The sequence below is a fragment of the Tripterygium wilfordii genome, chromosome 10 (genome assembly GCF_013401445.1).
Source record: "Tripterygium wilfordii isolate XIE 37 chromosome 10, ASM1340144v1, whole genome shotgun sequence".
NCBI lineage: Eukaryota > Viridiplantae > Streptophyta > Magnoliopsida > Celastrales > Celastraceae > Tripterygium > Tripterygium wilfordii.
Window position 1 is genome coordinate 2,452,785 of NC_052241.1, and position 21,052 is coordinate 2,473,836.

The 21,052-nt window shown below is 36.9% G+C and overlaps 5 protein-coding genes across 7 annotated transcripts; 1 reads left to right on the plus strand and 4 right to left on the minus strand.

Moving 5' to 3' along the window:
- Positions 1–128: 128 nt before the first annotated feature.
- Positions 129–2,139, plus strand: LOC120007691 (F-box protein At3g07870-like). Its single transcript, XM_038858084.1, has 2 exons — positions 129–1,598; positions 1,674–2,139. The coding sequence occupies exon 1, from the start codon at positions 344–346 to the stop codon at positions 1,580–1,582; it is 1,239 nt and encodes a 412-aa protein (XP_038714012.1). The 5' UTR covers positions 129–343; the 3' UTR covers positions 1,583–1,598; positions 1,674–2,139.
- A 613-nt stretch (positions 2,140–2,752) lies between these two features.
- On the minus strand, positions 2,753–4,002 carry LOC120006812. The gene is made up of 2 exons (XM_038856901.1): positions 3,688–4,002; positions 2,753–2,927 (listed from the first exon to the last, which is right to left on the minus strand). The coding sequence occupies exons 1-2, from the start codon at positions 3,977–3,979 to the stop codon at positions 2,875–2,877; spliced, it is 345 nt and encodes a 114-aa protein (XP_038712829.1). The 5' UTR covers positions 3,980–4,002; the 3' UTR covers positions 2,753–2,874.
- A 216-nt stretch (positions 4,003–4,218) lies between these two features.
- Positions 4,219–7,400, minus strand: LOC120007108 (F-box protein At3g07870-like). Of its 2 annotated transcripts, XM_038857290.1 has the most exons (3): positions 7,185–7,400; positions 6,660–6,748; positions 4,219–5,919 (listed from the first exon to the last, which is right to left on the minus strand). In XM_038857290.1, exon 3 carries the CDS (start codon positions 5,625–5,627, stop codon positions 4,431–4,433), a length of 1,197 nt encoding a protein of 398 aa, XP_038713218.1. In that variant the 5' UTR covers positions 5,628–5,919; positions 6,660–6,748; positions 7,185–7,400; the 3' UTR covers positions 4,219–4,430. The 2 variants fall into 2 exon arrangements, with proteins under 2 accessions (XP_038713218.1, XP_038713217.1); XM_038857289.1 differs by lacking the exon at positions 6,660–6,748.
- A 1,720-nt stretch (positions 7,401–9,120) lies between these two features.
- On the minus strand, positions 9,121–10,144 carry LOC120007051 (cytochrome c1-like). The gene is made up of 2 exons (XM_038857216.1): positions 9,984–10,144; positions 9,121–9,814 (listed from the first exon to the last, which is right to left on the minus strand). Exons 1-2 carry the CDS (start codon positions 9,996–9,998, stop codon positions 9,353–9,355), a joined length of 477 nt encoding a protein of 158 aa, XP_038713144.1. The 5' UTR covers positions 9,999–10,144; the 3' UTR covers positions 9,121–9,352.
- A 4,385-nt stretch (positions 10,145–14,529) lies between these two features.
- On the minus strand, positions 14,530–19,614 carry LOC120007827. 2 transcript variants are annotated; one of them, XM_038858288.1, is made up of 10 exons: positions 19,435–19,614; positions 19,193–19,314; positions 18,189–18,740; positions 16,740–18,104; positions 16,322–16,640; positions 15,978–16,233; positions 15,675–15,891; positions 15,209–15,573; positions 14,974–15,096; positions 14,530–14,757 (listed from the first exon to the last, which is right to left on the minus strand). In XM_038858288.1, exons 2-10 carry the CDS (start codon positions 19,295–19,297, stop codon positions 14,736–14,738), a joined length of 3,324 nt encoding a protein of 1,107 aa, XP_038714216.1. In that variant the 5' UTR covers positions 19,298–19,314; positions 19,435–19,614; the 3' UTR covers positions 14,530–14,735. The 2 variants fall into 2 exon arrangements, with proteins under 2 accessions (XP_038714216.1, XP_038714217.1); XM_038858289.1 differs by having other exon boundaries at positions 19,460–19,606.
- Positions 19,615–21,052: the final 1,438 nt, after the last annotated feature.

Genomic DNA, 21,052 nt, shown 5'->3' on the forward strand with positions numbered 1-21,052 from the left:
TCATCAATAGTTGTGTACTGAACATCAGTGACATGGACTGGTATTGATTATTTGATTCATAGATCTTGTATTTTCTCTGGCATTAGGTTAGGTCATTGTTCTTAGGGTTGGACGGTGCAGATTGATTTTGGGCGTCTACATTAACTTTCTCTGTATTAAAGAAGAACCCAACTCTATTTTTCAATGGTGGATCCCATACCACGACACAACTTCCTTGTGGTTTCCGTCTTTTTTTCATTAAAAACTGTGTAATCTTATCAAAGTCCACCATTGTTATCTGCAAGAGCTTGTTTCAAGAAATCTCCCAACAACCCACTTCGTTGATTGATCTGGGTGCTCTTCAATGTACTCTGATAGTGAGAGGCCGGGGAAGAAGAGAAGGACCAAGCTTGAAGATGATTCACAAGAATCACAAACGACGGGTATGGAGCGGTTGCCTACTGACATCGTAATTGACATACTTTTAAGATTACCCATCACGTCTTTGGTTCAATTCAAGCTTGTTTGCAGAGGTTGGAGAATCCTAGCAAAAAACCCTCAATTTCCTAATCTCCATCTCTCCTTCACATCCGAGAACGATCCTTGTCTCATCCTTCACTGCGATTTCCCAATCCGGAATCAACTTCACTTTCTGGATTTCTCTGCTGAGGACGACAAGAAAGACAAGGTGAAGAGATTGCATACGCCTTTTCAAGCAAAGATGCCTGAATTTGATGTGGTAGGTTCATGTAATGGCTTGTTGTGCTTATCTGATTCTTTGTTCAATGAAGCACTTTATTTATTCAATCCTTTCACAACCAGTTATGTAGAATTGCCCAAATCTATTCAATACCCTGATCAAGAAGTTGTTTTTGGATTTGGGTTTAGTGAGAGGACCAAGGAATACAAGGTAGTCAAGATAGTTTATTATAGGAATGGTCATAGTAGTAGCTATAAGCTTTCGCGTAGAATGATTTATACACAATCAGAGGTTCAAATTCTAACACTAGGCAGCTCCAGTTGGAGAAGTTTAGGCAAAGTACCACACCAGCTTGTCCGCAGGCACTCGGAGGCTTTGGTTAATGGAAGACTTCATTGGGCTAGTCGTCCGCGCAGATTCAACCCAGCTCGCAGAATCATCTCATTTGACTTAGCCGATGAGAGATTCTTGGAGGTTGAAAAACCAGATTGTGGTGGACTAAGTAGGTGTAATTATCATCTGGCAGTACTAAGAGGGTGCCTTTCTGCTGCTGTTTATTGCAATTATGGAAGATTGGAGATCTGGGTCATGAAAGAGTATAATGTGAAGGAGTCATGGGTTAAAGAATTCAATATTGGGTCTTACATGCCAAAGGGACTGAAACAACATGTGGAGCAGCCTTTCAAGAACTGGAAGAATGGCTCCAATGGAAGAGTAGTGAGAGTTTTGTGTCAATTGAAAAATGGTGAGATTCTGTTGGAGTACAAAAATAGAGTCCTTGCTTGTTATGACCCAAAGCAAGGGAAGTTCAGGGATCTTGTGCTTCAAGGAACACCTAATTGGTTTCAAACAGTCGTTCATGTGGGGAGCCTCAATTGGATTGACACCCCCAGTTACATATAAGCCCCCTCTATTTCATGTGAGTTTACTCAAAACTTCAATGGAGTTCTGTCTGAATTCTGGAGTGTCTTGATCACATTGTAAGATGTTACAGGCATGTTTTTGCATCAAAGGTCACATTGTAAGATGTTTCGCAAGGCTCCTTCTAAGGTGCTGGGACTCGGAGGGCTTGCAATGAATCGACTATACTAAAGGTATGCTTCACTTCAAAGGTCACATCAACTTCACAAGGCTTCCTGCCATGGTGCCGGAACTCTGGAGGGCTTGCAATGAATCAACTATACTACAGGTATGCTTCACATCAAAGGTCACACCCACTTCACAAGGTTCCTGCTATGGTGCCGGAACTCAAGATGTCTGTGTACATCCTACCTGTCCCAACACCACCCACTGAGGAAGTCTTGTTCATGAATGTTGTTTATCTCAACCTTTTTATTGTATCTGAGGTATAATCATTATCTGTTGTATTATATATGTACACAATTGCAATACAAATTCATTGTCTTAACCATTGTGAACTCCAAATGATATAACCATATACAAATTTAGACTTCATTGCACTTGATGATATTCATGAAAACTGCACCTTGTATATTAAATTCCAATGCAGTTTGAGCATCTTTTGCATGCTGTCTTGTTTGAGCATAGAAATTACTGATAATATTCTCTTCTTGATTGTTTTCTGAATGGCATGATGCTTTGTTTTGGTTTCACATTTGAAAGAGTTGAGAATAGCAACAGCCGGCTATTAAGTATTGACAATTTGACATACAAATTGTCATGCTTCTTGGTCATTACTTGTATAGTTATAGCCATTAGCAAAAAGATACTAATATATTGGGATATTATTATGCTTTGAAGTTTGACCAGATAACATGGCCTCCTTTAAAGACTTTGGATTTGGTATAAGCCAACTGATAAAAAGTGATGTCCATAGATCCATAGGTATCACTTTCTGCTACAAAATTCAGGCGGCCACAAAATAAGGTGGTGGGTTCTCCATTTGTTGTCCTGTTTCTCTCACAAAGCTGGCTTTAGGGTTTGCTCTTGTTGATAAACATGACTTGACTATGTAGTTTTGGAATACATTTTGTGTAATCCATGAGTAGCCAGTTTTTTTTTTCCCTTTAGCACGTCCATTTGCACCATTTGCTAAAACAAAATAGTAAACTTTGACAATTCTAATCCAATCAATTGCCCTTATTAGTTTATATAATCAAAAATCAGTACACAATTATTTTGTCAAATAACCTAATGAACTGTTGACATGTTGAGAGACAAATGAATGGATAGGATCAAACAAGAGAGAGTTTGGCAGCTTTTCCCCATCTTAGGGTATGATCTCCACCTAACAACAAAAGAGATTGAAATAATAACCAAAAGAAGAGGCACAAACAAGATTGGAATTAACAAGTCTAATGCGAAAGTATTGGGAATCCACCAACTCAAACAGCACCACCCAAACGAAAGAAAACAAATCATAAAAAAGAAGAAAAGAAAAAACTAAAAGGCCCTGCTTTTCAACTAAACAAACGTTTGGGGTGAGAAAGTTGTGTTAAAGTCAGTCACCAACGATGGCAATATTGGCAAGAGGCCAAAAACCATATCTAAGAATTCTATTCTACTTTCTTTTCTTTGTTACTTTTCTTTTTCTTTTACTTTAAATGATTTTTGATGTCATGCATGAATCATGATGCTTTCATGCTCTTCTATATGCAATTCCTTTTCCAATCAAGCGCCAAGATTTTTTTTGGTAATCGAAAAACTACCAAGCCCAATCCTTCAGATAGCTGAGTGGGAGTAAACATTGAACCGTCAGAACGACTCGGACCCTGTTGGCGATAGATAAAAGTGAGACAAAATCTCATGTGGGTGGGGCTCAGAAGTGGGACAATCCCATGAAATTAGGATTCCACAAGAAAATACCCCAATTGATTGATTTGAACTCTCAACCTTAGACACAATCATAAATTCGAAGAGATAATCAACTAGGCTATCACAAGTGGTTAATCAAGCACCAATAACCTTTTCAGCTTTTGCCAATAACAATGCTTTGCTTACTTTCCTAACATGATATGATTCAACATTTTGAACAAAGGTAAACACAACTTCTCTAGTCCTTGACATATTGTGTTGAGCACATCTTTTCACAACTAGCCGTCCACCATCTCTTGTAGGGCAAAATGTGCGAGCCAGAGCCAGAGGCAGTGCTGTAGTTTGTATGACTGCCTCACCTACTCTCAACACATAGGCTTTGAAGTTTGAAATTTTTGGTTTTGCACATGCATTCTCCGTCTTTCTTTTTTGTTGGGTACTAGTGTGCTTTAGTGCTTTTGTCATGCTCTCTCTCTCTTGTTTTTGGTGCAGTAGCCACAAAGCTGTATTAGAGAAACTGTACATCTTTTCAGTACATCAGAACATGCCTGCCTGCCTTTTCATTCTTCTCATCTTAGAGCATTCACATTAGAGTGTACCATATTCTCAATATGCTTGCTTTTTCGTTCTTCTCATCTTAGACATAAAACTCTCTTTACATAAAAATCTCTTTAACCTGTTCTCTATTTTACGTACTCAAACGCTACTTCTCGACAATTGACAGATTTTCTATTCAACAACTTTATCAGAATCTCTATTCTAAATCTCCCGCTTATTCATACTTGTAGATTGAACAAAAATAGGTCATATGACAACAAGAAGAAGAGAACAATTAGTCTTGTAACACAGTGGATGTTAAATAAATATTTTGGAACAATTACAAGATCAGAAAGGGAACACAAAAGAAACAACAAGTATAAGACTGTAACTCAGGAACTGAAGCATGCATTGCACATTATACTAATCTAGAACAACTTCACACATCAACAGGGTGGTCAATCCAGTTAAGGCTGCCAACATGAACAACTGCTTTGAACCAATTAGGCATTCCTTGATACATAAGATCCTTGAATTCTCCACTTTTTGGGTCATAAGAAACGAGGGCTCTGCATTTGTACAACAACAAAATCTCCTCATTTTTCAAATTGCATAGAACCCGGACCTGATTCTTGCTCAAAAAAAAGCTCGAAGTTCTGACGGATAAATCATCTGCTGATTCCAATGCCTTTGGAATGTAAGCGCCAATGCTGAATTCCTTAATCCATGATTCCTTCACATTGTATTGTCTCATAACCCAAATTTCAATAATATTCCCACCTTTACCCTGCTCACTAGCTGCTGCAAGGCAACCTCTCAGAACTACCAAATGGGAATTATACTTTTCAAAGCTATCACAATCTGGTTTTGGTATCTCATGCAATTGCTCGCTCACTATATCAAATGCGAGAAACTTGCGAGCTGCTCCATGTTGCCAAGTGATCCAATGAAGTCTTCCATTGATTAAGGCAGGCGATGACAATTTAATGAAATTGCAACGTAGATTTTGTACAACTCTCCATGTTGAGCTGCCAATGGTGAGAACTTCAATCTCTGCATTTGTGGGAATGAATCCAACTCGGCACATGTATTGACCTCCATGATTTGCTATCTTGATCACTTTGTACTCTTTCGATTTTGGATTGTAACCAAAACCAAACACTACCTTGTCATCGAACATTGACTTTTCTGAACAGAGTGTTGACCGTGGCAGCTCTATGCAGTCCTTAGTGAAGGGATTGATGACATAGAGAGTACTACGGTGCAATGAATCACACAAGCATAGCAAGCCATTACACGAGGCTACTAAATCAAACGCGGGCAGGGTTGAAGGCACATCAATTTTCTTCACCACCCCGTTATCTTCATCAGAAAAAGAAGAATCTAAACAGTAAATCTGGTTTCGGACCGGACAATCTGAGTGTAAGACAAGGGATGGATCACTATGAATTATGCGGGAATAATGCATGCGAACAAGATCAGGATCTTGAGAAAAAGTTCGCCCGGCTCGGCATAAGAACTTGATTGGGACTAAAGATGCTATGGGCAGTCTTGACAGGATGTCTAGAATGATTTCACGGGGAAGACTAAGGATCATGCTTATTGAGCTCTGCTTCTTATCTTCACCGTTATTCATAGACCCAGTGTTGGACTTCAGACAAGATTCAGAAGATCATAGGAAGAAAGAAGGCTTGTAGAAGAGTTGGATGGAAATGTTGCAGATAAACATAGAGAACCTTAGAATAAGAAAGGAAGATATCTATTGCGAAAGAGACGGAAACAACAACGAAATAGAGTTGTCTTGAAGCCGTCATTAGATACTTATACTGAACATTTATAAGCTTTCTCTACTGATACAAAGAACCTGATGCCATTTGTTTAGATGGACCATGGACGGCATTGTTGACACTGACCCAGCAAAATTATACCTGTAAAACAGAGTTTAATATATTAGATTTCTTTCATATTATCTATCTGATACAAAACAGCTGACCTTGCTTTTGCCTATCAAGATCAGCTCTTTTTTAATCTAGACAAAATTGGCGATCATCATGATGTAATATTTCACAGAGGGTCTCATTAAATTACAACACAACACGGTTGTTAGAGGCGATATTTGCAAAATAGTGAAATACCAATTAGAAAGGAATTACACATGACCTCGTATACAAGATGACATTCAGCTAGGAAATATATGATGGCATATGCTTTTATGATCTGAAAAGCTCCACTCAACCAAATGGGTGTTTTTGACATCTCATGAAATCTTAACCTTCTATGCAAGTAGCTGTTTTTTTATCTAGCAACTACATCCATTGTACTGTCAACGAAAGAGGTTTATGGAAGAGATCTACAGTAGGAAAAAGATTTATCTCATTAGTTTCTAGGTCAAGAAAAGGCATCATTCAGTCAATAATATTTTCGCATAGGGAATTTAGTTGTCAAATATATGATAAATGTAGAAGCACCGATCTTTGACAACTCTCAATGATTTTAGAACTACTGTAGCATAGTGCTTAATTGTCCATATTTCCTGTAACACAGCTTGTTCTGGGTTATATTCTAGAAAGTTAGTGGTAATAACAACTGGTATCTGTTTACTATAGTTAAATAGTTGTTGTCATTCTAGAAGTTTAGTTTTTTAAACAGCAACAGGCCATAATCGTACCAGGTATTGCTTGGCTGGATTAATATAACTGCAAGTGCTGTATATGTGTATTTTCTGGATGTTTTGGCTGAAAATAAAAAACAAATGGCCTGCAAAGAAAAACTAAAATAGTTTAAGATTCTAGTTCTGCATGAGTCCAACAAATCTGACTAAAATTTAAAGCTAATTCTCATCAGAACCCATTAAGTACCTAAAGGACCCATTATCATAAAACAACTGCAAATATATTTAAAAAATTCAATAAAATTGAAAAAAACTTTGCCAGGATTCTACCCCTGGTTCTTGCAATTTAACTTGGGAGTGACCATTCGAGAGCTTTTTATGGTCATTTGCGGTCAGCCATTATGAACAAATTTGTCTCATATTTTCCAAAGTAAACAGTGAATACATTTGCAAGAGAACCCTAGAAGTAGTTCCCAAAAATGACTCTAGGCTCTAGCCATAATTTTACAGATAAGGAATGAAGATAAAAACAGGGCAGAACCCAGAGAGGAGGTGAATAATAAATAATGGAAAGGAGAGAACCTGAGGTTGGGAAGAGGGTTTGACGATAACGATGAAATGCTGCACGTCCCACAGATTGAGAGTAAGCGGCAGACTTGACCAACTGGGTCGATCCCTTTGCAGCTCTTGGTGCATTTCTGCCACATATACTTCATCTCTGCCTTTCGGTACCCTTTGATTTTGTGAATTGAGAAGCCATTTTTGGCTTTGCCCTTGCGAAGTTAACCGTTAGAGTAGTTGATACCAATTCACTGATCATGCGTTAGGACGCTTCAGTAGTTGGGCTTAGTCAAGACGAATTTCTGGCCCAATTATGAATTTGAGTCCTTGTGCTCTGTAATAATTTGTACTAGCAGCCCATTATACCACAGGGCCCATTTAGCTACATTATGGGCTACCTAACTTCTTCTTTTTTCCCCTTGAGGTAGCCTGTTAACTTTGCCCTGCATTTTATCGCCAGCCTATAACTCAAAACCTTTCAAGCCCACCTGATCATCGATTCCATTGGCTAGTCAAGGAAACTAGATTTGGATTTATTATATCTAACAGTTTTATATTTCTCAACATTTTTTTTTCCCAATTATCTCAAATTGATGAGATTTAACATTTTGGGATAAAAAAATTATTCTTTTTTGAAAAATTGTAGATGTGTAATATTCGCCATTCGATATAAGGGATCCAACGATATATTTTTTGTTCGAAACAAAAATCAAATTTAATATGAAAAATGCATATCAATTCTAGACTAGCAGATACAAATTAAAAACTTTTGATGTTTCGATCGAGATGAATTTGATTTTTGTTTCGAACAAAAAAAATATATCATTGGATTCGTTAGATCAAATACTATACATGTATGATTTTTTAAAAAAAAAAAACAATTGCCCCTCAATGTACTACAACGGGGTCTGCTGTAGTTTTTACTAAAGCCGACCCCCACACCCGATTGATGCACAATATTTCACACGAATCATGTGAGACCCATAATTTTACATGTATCATGTGTATCCATCCAAACATTTAAGATAGATGAGACAAAAAAACACTAATATCCTCAGCATTTGAATTTATTATATTATGGACGGTGGCGGATGCATGTTTTATAAAGGGGCTCAACCGCTCAAGCCCCCAATTTTTTTTAAAAAAAATACACTACTTATATATATATATATATATATATATATATATATAATTATCTATATGTTACTATGTGTGTGTGTATATATATATAAGATGGTATGGTTGATATTGAAAACAATTTTTTTTTTTGAAAAGAAGGTCATAGATCTCATTGTATTAAGTTACGCAATAAATTGAGTAATTGAGGCCCGTATGCACTCGGGGACCATCATAAAGGTGGAAAACAACCTAAGGACTAAAAAACAAGAATAAAATAATAAAACACAAACACTAAACCGGACATCGCCAGACATTGCTGGACGACACTAAATTATACCAGACACTGTCGAAACAAAAATAAAACAGATCTAGGTGAAGAAAGGGTAGATCTAACCCATGGGAGGAAAAGAAGAGAGGGAAGAGGGGAGAAAAGAGGCAGAGAAGAGGAAGGGGGAGGAGAGAAATTATACATGTATGGTTGATATAGAAATTATAATTATTAATTGAACATACAAGATAATAAATATTGATTGATAAACACTCGTACAAAGATACAAGATACGATGATAGAAGAATTTTAACTCCGGACAATTTTCAATAAATAGCTCTTTAAAAAAACTTCTTGAACGTTGCCCCCCAAATCCCCACCCACTTTTCACCCGGAAATTACTAACACCTTCACTAACCAAGCCCCCTCAATTTATTTTCTATATCAGTCACTGATTATGGATCAAGACTACTCTTTCAGTTCCTTCTCATCTAGAATTTGATTACTGGTTTATATTATTTTTCTCCACCCAAAGGAGCAAAACATGGAGAGAAACTTGTTTCCTGTAAATTACACAAACTAAGACCATTTATTATTAATCAAAACCAACATAACCCATACATGCATCATAACAAAATTAACAATACTCGAAGACTTGGAACAAATAACCACAATAGTCTAACACACAGCAGAAAGCGTTGAGATTCAAGAAGTTCCAATGCCCACTAAAACCAGTTTTTTTTTTTTTTTTTATTTCAACTCCATAGAAAAACAGTACCACACTTCACTCTGTTGAACTTGATTACTCAGTTTTCTCAACTGGGGCTGCAGCTTCTGCTTCTGCTTCAACTTTCTCTTCCTCCTCCACACTTTCCTCCTTTGGTGGCTCACTGGCAGCTTCTGGCTCCTGTGCGACGGCAGAGCTGGTGATTTTGTTGGTCTCAGTAACAGTTGGCTCTGGTGTTTCCTCCACTGATTTCTCTGTTGTCTCCACTACTGCAGCTGGCTCTTCATGAGTGACAACCTTTTCCTCTGTTGCAACCTCTATTTTCTCTACTTGGGCTGTAATTTCAGAAACTGGGTCCTCAATTTCTTTAGGTACTTCAGCTACCTCCTCTGCTTCTACATTGGGAACTTCGGTTTCGGGCTCGGGTTTTGGTTCTGCTGCTGGTAGATCGACTACTGCTTCTGTGGGAGTCTGATCTTCAGCTTTGAATGATTTTTCAGTTTGCTCCTCTGGGAGTGCAGTCTGTGCAGATACAACCTACACATCCAAATCATTATCAAGTATATAATAAATGTAAACTATTAGAACTTGAATCTAAGTATAAGCCTGCATGACACTATAAGAACTTGAATCTAAGTATATAAATGTAAAGACAAGGCGATGAACAAATGAAGCTCTCAGAAGAACTTGATTAGAATTCAGTTACCTCAGCTGTGGCCATTGGTAATTAAACAAAGAGAGGAATAGGAAGAAGCAGATTGTTTGAAAGCTGGCTAGGAAGAAGAGAAGCTAAGAAATGGTATTGAGCATGGGGGGTGAAGAGGAGAATGAATGAGAGTGGGTTTATATAGAGCAGCAGAGAGGCTAAAAGGGTAGAGAAATGGGGAGTGGGTACTTGAAGAATCTTGGGATATGATACCTATTGTGAAATATTTACAAATGCACAAATCACACAAGTAATAAAGTGTATGAGTAGAGTATCGTTCCCATGAGTATGTATTGACAATTCAAATTAATATCAATTAGAGCTAAGTTATGCTAGATGGAGAATCGAAAATTGGATTTGATTGTAATCTAACACTAAAATCCGTACTTAAAAGCAATTGATAAATAAATCAAGGAGACAAGGTACTAGAGCACCTAATGTCACCACCTCCTATCCCATAGACTTCTCTTATTCGTTAATCCCTAATTTCTTATTCAATCATTGACAATCAGTTTCCCTATCCTCTTCGATGCTCCATGTATGATTACAACAAAGTGCCCTTATCCCTAACCTTTTCAGATTAAAGTGGCAAAGACCCATTAATATTTGTCTAGCGATTGCATAGGTCATGCCTCTATATTCCTATTGTTCATGCAACCTATGTCATCTATAGTGAGAAGCAACCGTAGGTATCTCTTTCCAGTCTCAACCTAGGCAGCAAATCATTCGGATGGTGATCAAGCACTCAAAAGCATTAAAAACAACCACAGACAATCAACTAGAAAGAGGAATATAGAATCACAAAACAAGTTCATTCAATATTCAAGGTGGGGCTCCATTAGAACCCTAGCAAGAGGATTAGTTCCTCAAAGAGTGAAAATACATCATATAATCAAGAATAGCAGTCATTGTTACAAAGATTAGAGAAAGAAATCAATAAACCCCCTAAAATCATCTTCTTCTCCAAGCTCCAAAACTACCTCCTCTTGTTCTCTAAAGCCCTAGCCTCCAAGGATTCTTCCCAAATGGGAGAGAATGTCTCTAAAACCCTAAAATATACCCTTTTATACCTCTCTAAACTCCTATGTCATTTCTCATACAAGTTGGGGTCATTTTGGTTCGGATCACTTGAATTCGGAGTTTTTTCGCGAAATTTGTTGTGCTGTAAATAGTAACTCCGATCGATCGATCAAAAATACAATCTGGATATTGAGCTTTAAATGTCCCAATCGATCAGGCACCAATCCCAATCAATCGGGATTTGGCTCTGTCTCTAAAGGTGACTGACTCTGACTCAATGTTGTTCCGTTTCTTCAATACATGCATCAAACATCTGAAATATACACAAATGAAATACTTAGGCAATATCAATCCTCAACTCACTCAAAATGACAAGAAAATGTATGTAAAGGGATACATAATATATGTAAATTATAGGCACAACAACACTCCATCTCACTGATTTTGAGAGAATTAGCATGTCTGGTAATAACACTAAACGGAGTCTTGGAGATGAGGTTTTACTATATTTTAATCCACCCAACTTGCTTGATTGTAAAAGCCAACCTAAATAATGGAGGCCATGAAGTTTCAACTAAGCCATCATCTTAGCTCTTGGTTGTTTGTGCTGATGTGCTTTGTGCATTGTGCAGTCTCCCTTGTGGGTGACGTACGACTATCATTCACTCATTTTCACTACTACTCTTTCTTAAAAAAAATCATGCAAATTTACCATGTGAATATTTGATATGTGTCTAAATTCGAAACATCATACCAACGCACATAGAAACTTCTCATCTGATGACAGAGTAAGTTAGGTCAAAGCACATAACGTGACCACAAAGTTATTGTTTATAATAAGAATCGAACTCAGGATATCTCGAGTTCATACGGTTTGACCCTAGATGAATTCATTTACTAGACTGTCAACTAAGTGGTTGGTGATTACTTCTCACTAGCTTACTTTTACTATTTCATTTGTACATAGCTTATTTTCACTATTTACACAGCTATTCCAAGTGTGCCACCATCAATTCAACCTTACCTTTTGGGCATTACCAAAAATTAATCTCATTGAAAAAATAAAAATTCTTGAAGAATGAACTGTGTTTGTATACACATGGAGGAACAATGGATCTCTTCATTGTATAATCTTGTTGTCCTTATGGATGACAACTTTGAGAATAAGAAATTCGCATCGGATTTCTTACATTTATTTTGGTTAGTTTCAAGTTTTCAATGACTCTTGTATCCGACATCGATTAGTTGTAAGCCACCAACGTGGTTTATAAGTAAATAAGAATTATCTTACGCAGACTTAAAATGTAGATCTCTGTTTTCACCATTGATTTGGAATATGTGAGATTCAAAATAAGGGTCTCACTAATCCCTCTTATCCAAATCATAAGAGAATTTTTGTATTATCAAAATCATAAGGGATAGAGGACTCCAATCTCAACTCCAATTCTCTCCAAAACTATGTTCAATCATGAACTAAAATATGTTATTGAGTATTTTGGTGTTAATAATGATAAAATATAGTAGATTTTGGGGAAACATTCTAAATACTAAATTCTAAACCCCAAATCCTAAAAATTAAGCCATAAACTCTAAACCCTAAATACTTATTTCTAATTCCTAAACTCTAATATGTCATTTTCACACAAAAAAATCATATGATTTAACATCATTTTTCAGGGATAATTGGAGTCGGAATTAAAGCCAGAAATTGGAACTCGTCCCATTCCAAATTTTGTATTTGTAAATATCTAATCCCTCTTAGTAAATATCTAATCCCTCTAAATCAAAATCATATGGTCATTTTAAGAACCAAACATCTTAATTCTCGGAGCGAATAATATCTCTCCGAGTTGTTTTTCTAACAGTTGCATTAATCATAGCATGCACAGAGGATCAATTAGGATTGAGTTGCAACATATATGGTAAACACAAGTTGATCATGGAAAAGAATAAAGAAAGTTGTGAAAGCAAAGCAGATTAGGCAGCCAAAGTTTCAATTATGAACCCTAAGACCACCAATAGAAATGACTTACTTGGAAGAAACGAATCTTATTCTGACGTGGCACCATTCGTGGTGGTCCATCACCACTTTGTGCCGCCTTCAAGAGACGGCAGACACAGATAGACGTTGAGGTTTTGCTGAGTTGGAAGATCGTCAGGGGCGCGATCATGTGCTCAACATCCTGTTGTGTTATCGTATTATTTAAATTAATCATGCCGTCACAGCAGATTTTGTAAGCACCATCTGATTAATTAAATAGTATTATTCTTACTGTTGACTGAAAAGTTCGTACGTTAGCGGGTAGAGGATTGTGACTCGAGAAGAGTGTCAGCGGCCATGATGACTATACAGGGTGGCAAACATTCGGTTCTGGGTCGGTTTTAGGTTAGACAACATTTGTTTATTAAATATTTACGTATGGATTTCAACCTAGATTGATCACACTAAGATTGGTTTAAATCCAGACAGTTAAATCGAACAATAATTTAATTTGGATTAGGATCCAAATAAGTAAATCGGATAAAATTTATGTATTTGGACTCTAACCCAGTTTTAAATCGGACAAAGATTTTGTTTTTGGAACTGAGTTTTGAACATATAACTTATTTTCAAATTTGGGTTAATCCGGATAGGATAATTTCAGTTATCCGAACAGGATAGAGTTTTACCATCCCTAGAATCATGTACGCGCTGTTTCGTTCCATTCAAAATGCACAAATCACAAAACTCCTTAATCGCGCTGTAAAGTGAAAAAGACGGCCTTTTAGGGTTGGGCGGTGAGATGGCCCACAAAAGTGGGGTCACGTACACATTTTGCGATGGCTGTCGAATTATCATCTTCCACGTGGAGACCATTCCACCGACCTATCAGCTCCACGTTGTCATTGGATTTATTTATTTTGTATTTTGTGTTATGAAGGATGCTTTTGGACTTGAGGGGAGTGGGGTCCTTTGTTTTAGAACCTATGGATCAATTTCTTTTTTATTTCATAATCGACTATTGAATTTCCTTTTCAATTCGAGGAGCAAATAGATCTTTGGCTCCACCAAACAACATACATAATCGAGAATCATGAGTAGTTCATATGGCACTAATGTGCATGGTATTTCATAAAGATCTCGATTCGGAGCGTTTCCATTCCATTCCCTTATATTTAAAAAACACAACATATATAAACCAGTTTACCTTAACGGTTCAACAATCTTATTTTTTTTTTATGTTCAATAATCTTTGCCAAGCTATATTGACTCGGGAAGTCTCGAGTTCAATTCTCATTGAGAGCAATACTCTTGTGGTTACATACTGGACTTTGACCCAATTTATCCTATTGTCAAGTAAAAAACTTTGGTATACATAGATATGATAGCACAAGTTTATGCCCAATCCTCCAATGTGCTTATGAAAATAGAACGTATAATAATCCGAAAGTAGTTTGATCTTATTCTCTTGAACGTCACCATCTTAAATAGGGTATAATTTGAATGTCCTTATTGAAGTGATTCATTCTAATTAACTCAATCATCTTTGAACAGTTTAATTGATCCAATCTCTTCTCAAACTACTAACATGAGATTGTTATACGTAACATAATAATATAGTCAGGCTGCTGCAAATGTTATGGCAAAATATCACATTAATTCACACATGCTACAATATACAAAGCAGTAATAATAAAGAGATTCCAATCTTTGATCCAAGCCAGAAGGAACCGTAAAGGGCCCAAAAGGGTTCAACTCTGCTTACTCTGCCACCTGCATCCAAAGGAAAAAAAAAACTCTCAGAATCTCCATGGGATTTATCTATATACACAAACCATGAAAGAAGATAGCCTTAGAATGACAAAGTTTATGCGAATTCCTAGAGACAATTTGAGCTTTTCCTGCTGGTTAGCTACTAACTACTGAGCAACAAGGAAGCTGAGCTACTTTGCACAGAACATTTTTATTGAGCTACTGTACAGTACTCACCGGGAAAATGATGAAGATGATTTCGGTTTATCCATGAGACTGAGTGAAGAAAATGGCTTTGAAAGAGCATCAACATCACTACAGCCCTCATCCACTTCAAATTTCATGGGAACAACAAGCTTTCTGCAATTGGAAACCAAATGGAAAATTAAACAAGCAATCGTCGCTTCCATGAAACGCTCATTTTATCCGCGCATAAGAAATAAACATATGAGCTATGAGAAAAATGTATTACCCATCTAAACATCTGGATTTGCAGCGATTCATCTTGTCCACAGTAAAATTTCCGAATATGGTATCCATACGCTTCACAAGTTTTGGTATAGAAGATGACGGCAAAACATCCCACACCATCAGGACCTGAACATAGCTTGAATTTTCCTTGACAATGTCTACGCTCCAGATGAGAAAAATATCCGAAATGACCTTGTACTGCTCTAACAGCTGAGAGCTAGTCCCTTCTAGCACAAAGGCAGTCCTTGTCGGATAAGATCGACGCCAACCATTTGAGAGCTTATTGAGCATAGAAAACACTTCCTCACGAACCTTAGAGTTCTTAATTCTTGCAAAGGATTCCCGAAAATCGTCTCTAAAGCAAAGCTATATATGAAAATTGAAGAAAAACTTTTACAAGTCAACGTTAAAACATGTTTGTCATTTCCATTGAGGATGTTGAGAAGATTGATAATTTTTATACATACCTTCCATCTTGCATCTCGAAAGACTAGAGAATCCATCTTCAGTAAAGCATCCTGTTGGCCAAGCTGAATAAGGGATGTTGTAATGGCATGAGCCAAGCTCTTGTCCTCGTTCGCATTATAGAAGCACCCTCGTTCCTTGGCGTCCATTACCACTTTCTTCCAAATGGAGTTGCTATTTGTAAGGGTTGCATCATTTCCCAGTATCCAAAGGCAATACCTGTATACACTCATAAACCAATATATTCTGTATATCAGTTGACAGTTAAACACATAGTTTTGTGATACGTAATGATAGCTAATTACCTTGCACGAGTTAGCGCCACATTTACCCTGTTGAGATTGGAAAGAAATCCAACTGAGCCTTTCCCATTGGATCTTACAGTGGAGATAATTATGATATCCTCCTCACCACCTTGAAATCCATCGACAGAACGAACATTGACTGTGAAATCGCACTTCCCGCTGTAAGTCTTTCCTATTTTCTCTAGAATGGCTTGAACTTGAGCTTTATAAGGTGATATAACTCCAATGCTAACCTTGTTTTTCTTGCTAATACATTCTGTCAGGGAGAAAATGAAAGGCTTATGCAAGTTTTCTTGAAAATGAAGAGAATACACATCTACTCATTTTCATGCAATTTATCATACCTTTAAAAAGGCTTCCCAAGATGTTAGAGATCACGGCAACCTCGACCATATTTTTTTTGCTACGCCAGTTACTTTCTTGTCCTTGAGCGATATTGATGAAGGAATAGGAACTGTACATTTCACCTTTAAGAAAATGTTTCTGATAGCATCCATCTTTCACATTTGCCCCATCCAGGATTTGCCCATTGTAGAATTCTTTCTTTGGAAATAAGCTGATTGATGGGTGCATCCTATATTGGACATTAAGAAGATGTTTCTTGTATCCAAGTAAGACTAGCCTCTCAAACAAGCTCCTCCCAAAATTAGCCTCATCACAAACCTAATAATATTGGTAATCTTAATGACAACACGAAAAATATGGTCCTAAACACAAAAGAAACAAAAGAAAATTCAAGGAAATAACAACTATGTATCTTACCTTGCTTTGAACCATTGCAGGAAGTTGACACTGATCGCCAATAAGAATAGCATGGCGAATATCTGGAAGAGTTAAAGGAATGACCGATTCACATTCTCTGAGTTGGGCTGCTTCATCAATCACCAACAGTTCCACCTTATCCTTTCCTTGACAAGTGTGCAACTTAGCAGAACTTGATGCGGTGCAGAAGAAAAGGCGTGCATTTTCCAAAATGAATATTTTTACATCAGATTCCTCTATAAAAATCGGTACAGGGAACAATGGAGGGAGTGATTTGAGAATATCAACCAGATTTTGTTTTTCATAGCTTATCTTTGAAAGGCTACTGGCCGTACTTCCTTCGTTCGAGAGTTTCTTCAAGCATTCATGACTAGCATTAACATTAAGCAACAAAGATTCTAGAGATTCAATTGAGCCAAGAGCAGTTACCATGTTACTTACCACTTCTAAAGATATTACAGAAGTTGGTAAATGGGTGCAGAAGTTTTCAATACAGAACTTTAGCCTCCCAGATAGTGCATTAAAATTTTTCTTCATAAACTCCGCAAACGTAAGGGGAACAACAGGGATTTTGGCCTCTTCATCATGCTTCTTATGATCGTCTTTCATAGCCATCACATTCCCCTTCCCATTCCCATTCCCCTTCCCCTTCCCCTTCCCCTTCCCCTTACCCTTCCTTTTCTGTTTTTCCTTGTTTTCTTTCACTGCCTGAAAAATAGCCTTCTTAATAGAATTGCGATTCCTCTCAACCTCATTTTTCTTAGTCACCCTACTTATCACATCCTCATCACTGTCAACTTCCTCATCAGGGTTCTCTTCCATGCCTTGCAAGTACCGGGTGTACTGGTCTTCAGGGTCTTCGAGTAAATGTATCATAGACACTAAGCTGTGCGTCCAACCAGTTAGTGGGGCAAAACATTTAAGAAGTACATAAGCACGATAGTCAAGAAAAATGTCAAGCAGGTCATCATGCTCTTCAATCTTCATACGCTTCGGATTCCCAAACAAAATTATGTCTCCAAGTCCATAAAAAATTCCATGTCCAATGGATCCAGTGACTTGACTCAGGAGCCGAGCTGCCACTTGCAGTATTGCAGTGTTAGTGGGAGCACATGCTAGTGTCCTGCATTTCAGTCTATAAAGTGCAGATAACAAGCAGCCAATAGTCTTCGTCTTCCCAGTCCCTGGAGGTCCCCAAATCAATTTAACATTATTCAGATGACGACATACGCTCAAACTCATGCTACTTAAGATTGCTTCTTCTTGTGAATCATTCACATTTGATTTATCTGTTATGTCCTGAATCTCTGATAGAATACAACTGTTTTTCACCTTAGAGAAACAAATAGCACAATCTTCCCCACCCTGCAACAATAAATTTGATATGATTTAGTTACCAAAAAATGAAGAAATTAACTCCCAAAGTTAAATATATTTCAGTTCTCTTACAAGCGAATCAGGTTGAAGAACTCTCTCTATAACTTCCTTGTTCATCCCTTCTGGATCTTGGTGCAGTGCATTCCATATGCGAACGCTTGTGATCATGTTAATTAGATAAACAGCAAAAAGAGTTTCTTGCTTGTTCGTTTGCACATCACTTTGATCAAATATTGGCTTTGTTGTCAATATTATAAAAACATCAGACCTTTCATCCCACCACAGAACATAAGCAATAAGATAGGATCTATTGGGCTTGTTCAGATCTTCAATGCGTTTAGGCATGACATTGGTCAGAGCAATAAGATCTCCTACACCAGGCTCATATTCCCGTCCATGATTATTAGCAGCATTGCCCATTTGCTTAAATAAAACGTTGTAAACCAAATTTCCGGGATCCTTAAAACCTTTGGAAGTTTCTATGGACGAAAACTCACGTACTGGTGCCTGAGAGATTGTTGTCATGCTTGAGAACAACTCAGTATGAGTTTCCAATATAAGTGGAGGTATGAATGACTTCAAGTAATATGGTGTTGACATGAACGTTTCTGGAATCCTCTTCACCTGATTGTCAATCAGCAAAGTTAAAAAAAAAATAAAATTATAAGTAGTTTATGTTAGGAAAACCAATGGACTCTCTTGCTCAAACTTGCTTGCCCGCTTTCCAAAATCCAAGTCCAAACCCATCCGGGGGCTCATAGATTCGAAACATGTCTTACTCGGTCAAGGAAACTCATGAATTTATAATAGTTTAACATTCTAGAAATCATACATTAATGCTTAACTAACGCACAAACAAACCAAATAAAAATGACCCCTTTCAATCAGGTGGAGTCAAATCGTTCAAAAACAGCAATTTGAAAATTCAAGAGAATAAGGAAAACAAACAGAAAGAATCAAAGACAACATGAAGAGAGGGAGAGAGGAGAAGTACGAAGAAAATGCAGAGGGGAAAAAAAAACACTCAGAAGAAGAATCTATATGATGATGTGCAGAGAGATAAAAGTGTATGCTACCTGATGTTTGCAAAGATTTTGATTGAGTACATCCCCAAGAGACCAAGAAAACACCAAGTCAATTAAACTTGGTTTTGGACACTTCTCCTTCTTCGCATTGCTCATCTTCGTCACTTTGATTTCTGTAAAACAGTTTTGCAGAAGAAAAATGATCACCCAAAACCCATGCTTTCAAATTACCCAAAATAATGAAACCCTACGATTCCATGCTAGGAAATAGTAAAAGACAGAGAGAGAGATACCAGTTGAAACAGGTGTTGGGAGTACCTAGTATTCAACCATTGGAGCACTAGTAAATGAAGGAACTGAAAACTGAAGAAAAGAAAAGAAAAGAGCGGTTCCCATCAATAATAAAGTGGTGATTGATGAAATGTGAAAAGAAAAAGAGATTCGACAATTATTAAGGAAACGCAACTCTTGATCTTCCTTGTGAGAGAAGATAGCACGAACCTTGGAAAACCAATTGACTTGCATGCTTGACTCCTAGTTTTCCATATCCGTTAAGGGTGTGAACATATGGGTGGATCACGGGCAGTTTTTTTTCTTTCTTTTCTTTTCTTTTCTTTTCTTTTCAACAATTGATTCGGTTACGATTATTAGGTTATTTTCTTACCGACCTAATATTCGTACAATGCATGATTAATGTTGAAAATCAATTAATATATTGTAAGAAAAATAGTCTATTAGTTGTAATTAGAGTAATGCTACATTCCCTATTTAACCCTCAATTTATACGGCATACCATTTGATTATAAATAAAAATGTAAAACTCCCTAAACATCGAATAATTCAGATGGATGTGGTTAAAATGGGGTTCGAGAACATCCGGTGCACTTTATACAAAACTAGACACCGGTGCACAACTTTGTGCACCATTTATTTTAAAAAAATTTAAAAATGCAAGTGATTTTAATCATTAGATATTAAATTTATCTTAAAATACTTAAAACTTAACTGACAGTTCTTGTTTTTTTTTTTTGAATAATTAAATTATTTTTCAAGAGAAATATACATAATTACATTCACAATGTTAAAATACGTTTATCCATTATTTTTTTCATAATTTTCAAAAATATTTTGGCGCACCGGTCATTAATCCTATGAAAAATGCACCGGACTTATCCGAATTGGTCAAAATGGGGTTGAGAAATTGGGAGTACTAAGAATTTTCCTTCTAATTACATCAGTAAATTCAGTTCGATTGGATGGTAATCTCTGTCGCATATGACATTATTTGGCATAATTTTAGTTAAATTCAGAGGATTTATCAATTTGAGACAATATAAACTTAAGAAATCACACCCTCCAATCTAATCTAACCTAATCTAATCTAATACATAAATGTATTACTCAAACTGAGAGAAAGTTCAGCTGATTTCTATGGCGCCGCATCAGCTTCTATATACAACTAGTCGGGGGCTATGATCATTTATTTTTTCCTATTTTTATTTTTTAAATTTATAGATTTTAAATTTATTTTTTAAAATTTTTCTTAAGTTTTACACGTTGTGATATGTAAAAAGTAATTATTGTGATTGTTGAGAATAGGAGATAGCCTGGTTGGTCAGGTTGTCTGCCCAGGACCTTGAGGTTCAGGGTTCTATTCTCACCAGGGGGTTTGGGATTTGGGTAGTTTTCCATCCGCAGTGGTGGCCTTCATGCCCCTCGGGCATGGCTTAGCGTGTGTGTAGCCTGTGGGCCTTTCAAAAAAAAAAAAAATTATTGTGATTGTTGATTTGATTTTTAATAATTATTTATGGAAAACGGTATCATAGTAATTCAAATCATTCATGGAGAAAATAAGTCATTTATATATGCATAAGGCCCACCTTCCCCTCCCCAATTTTCCAAAGTATGATG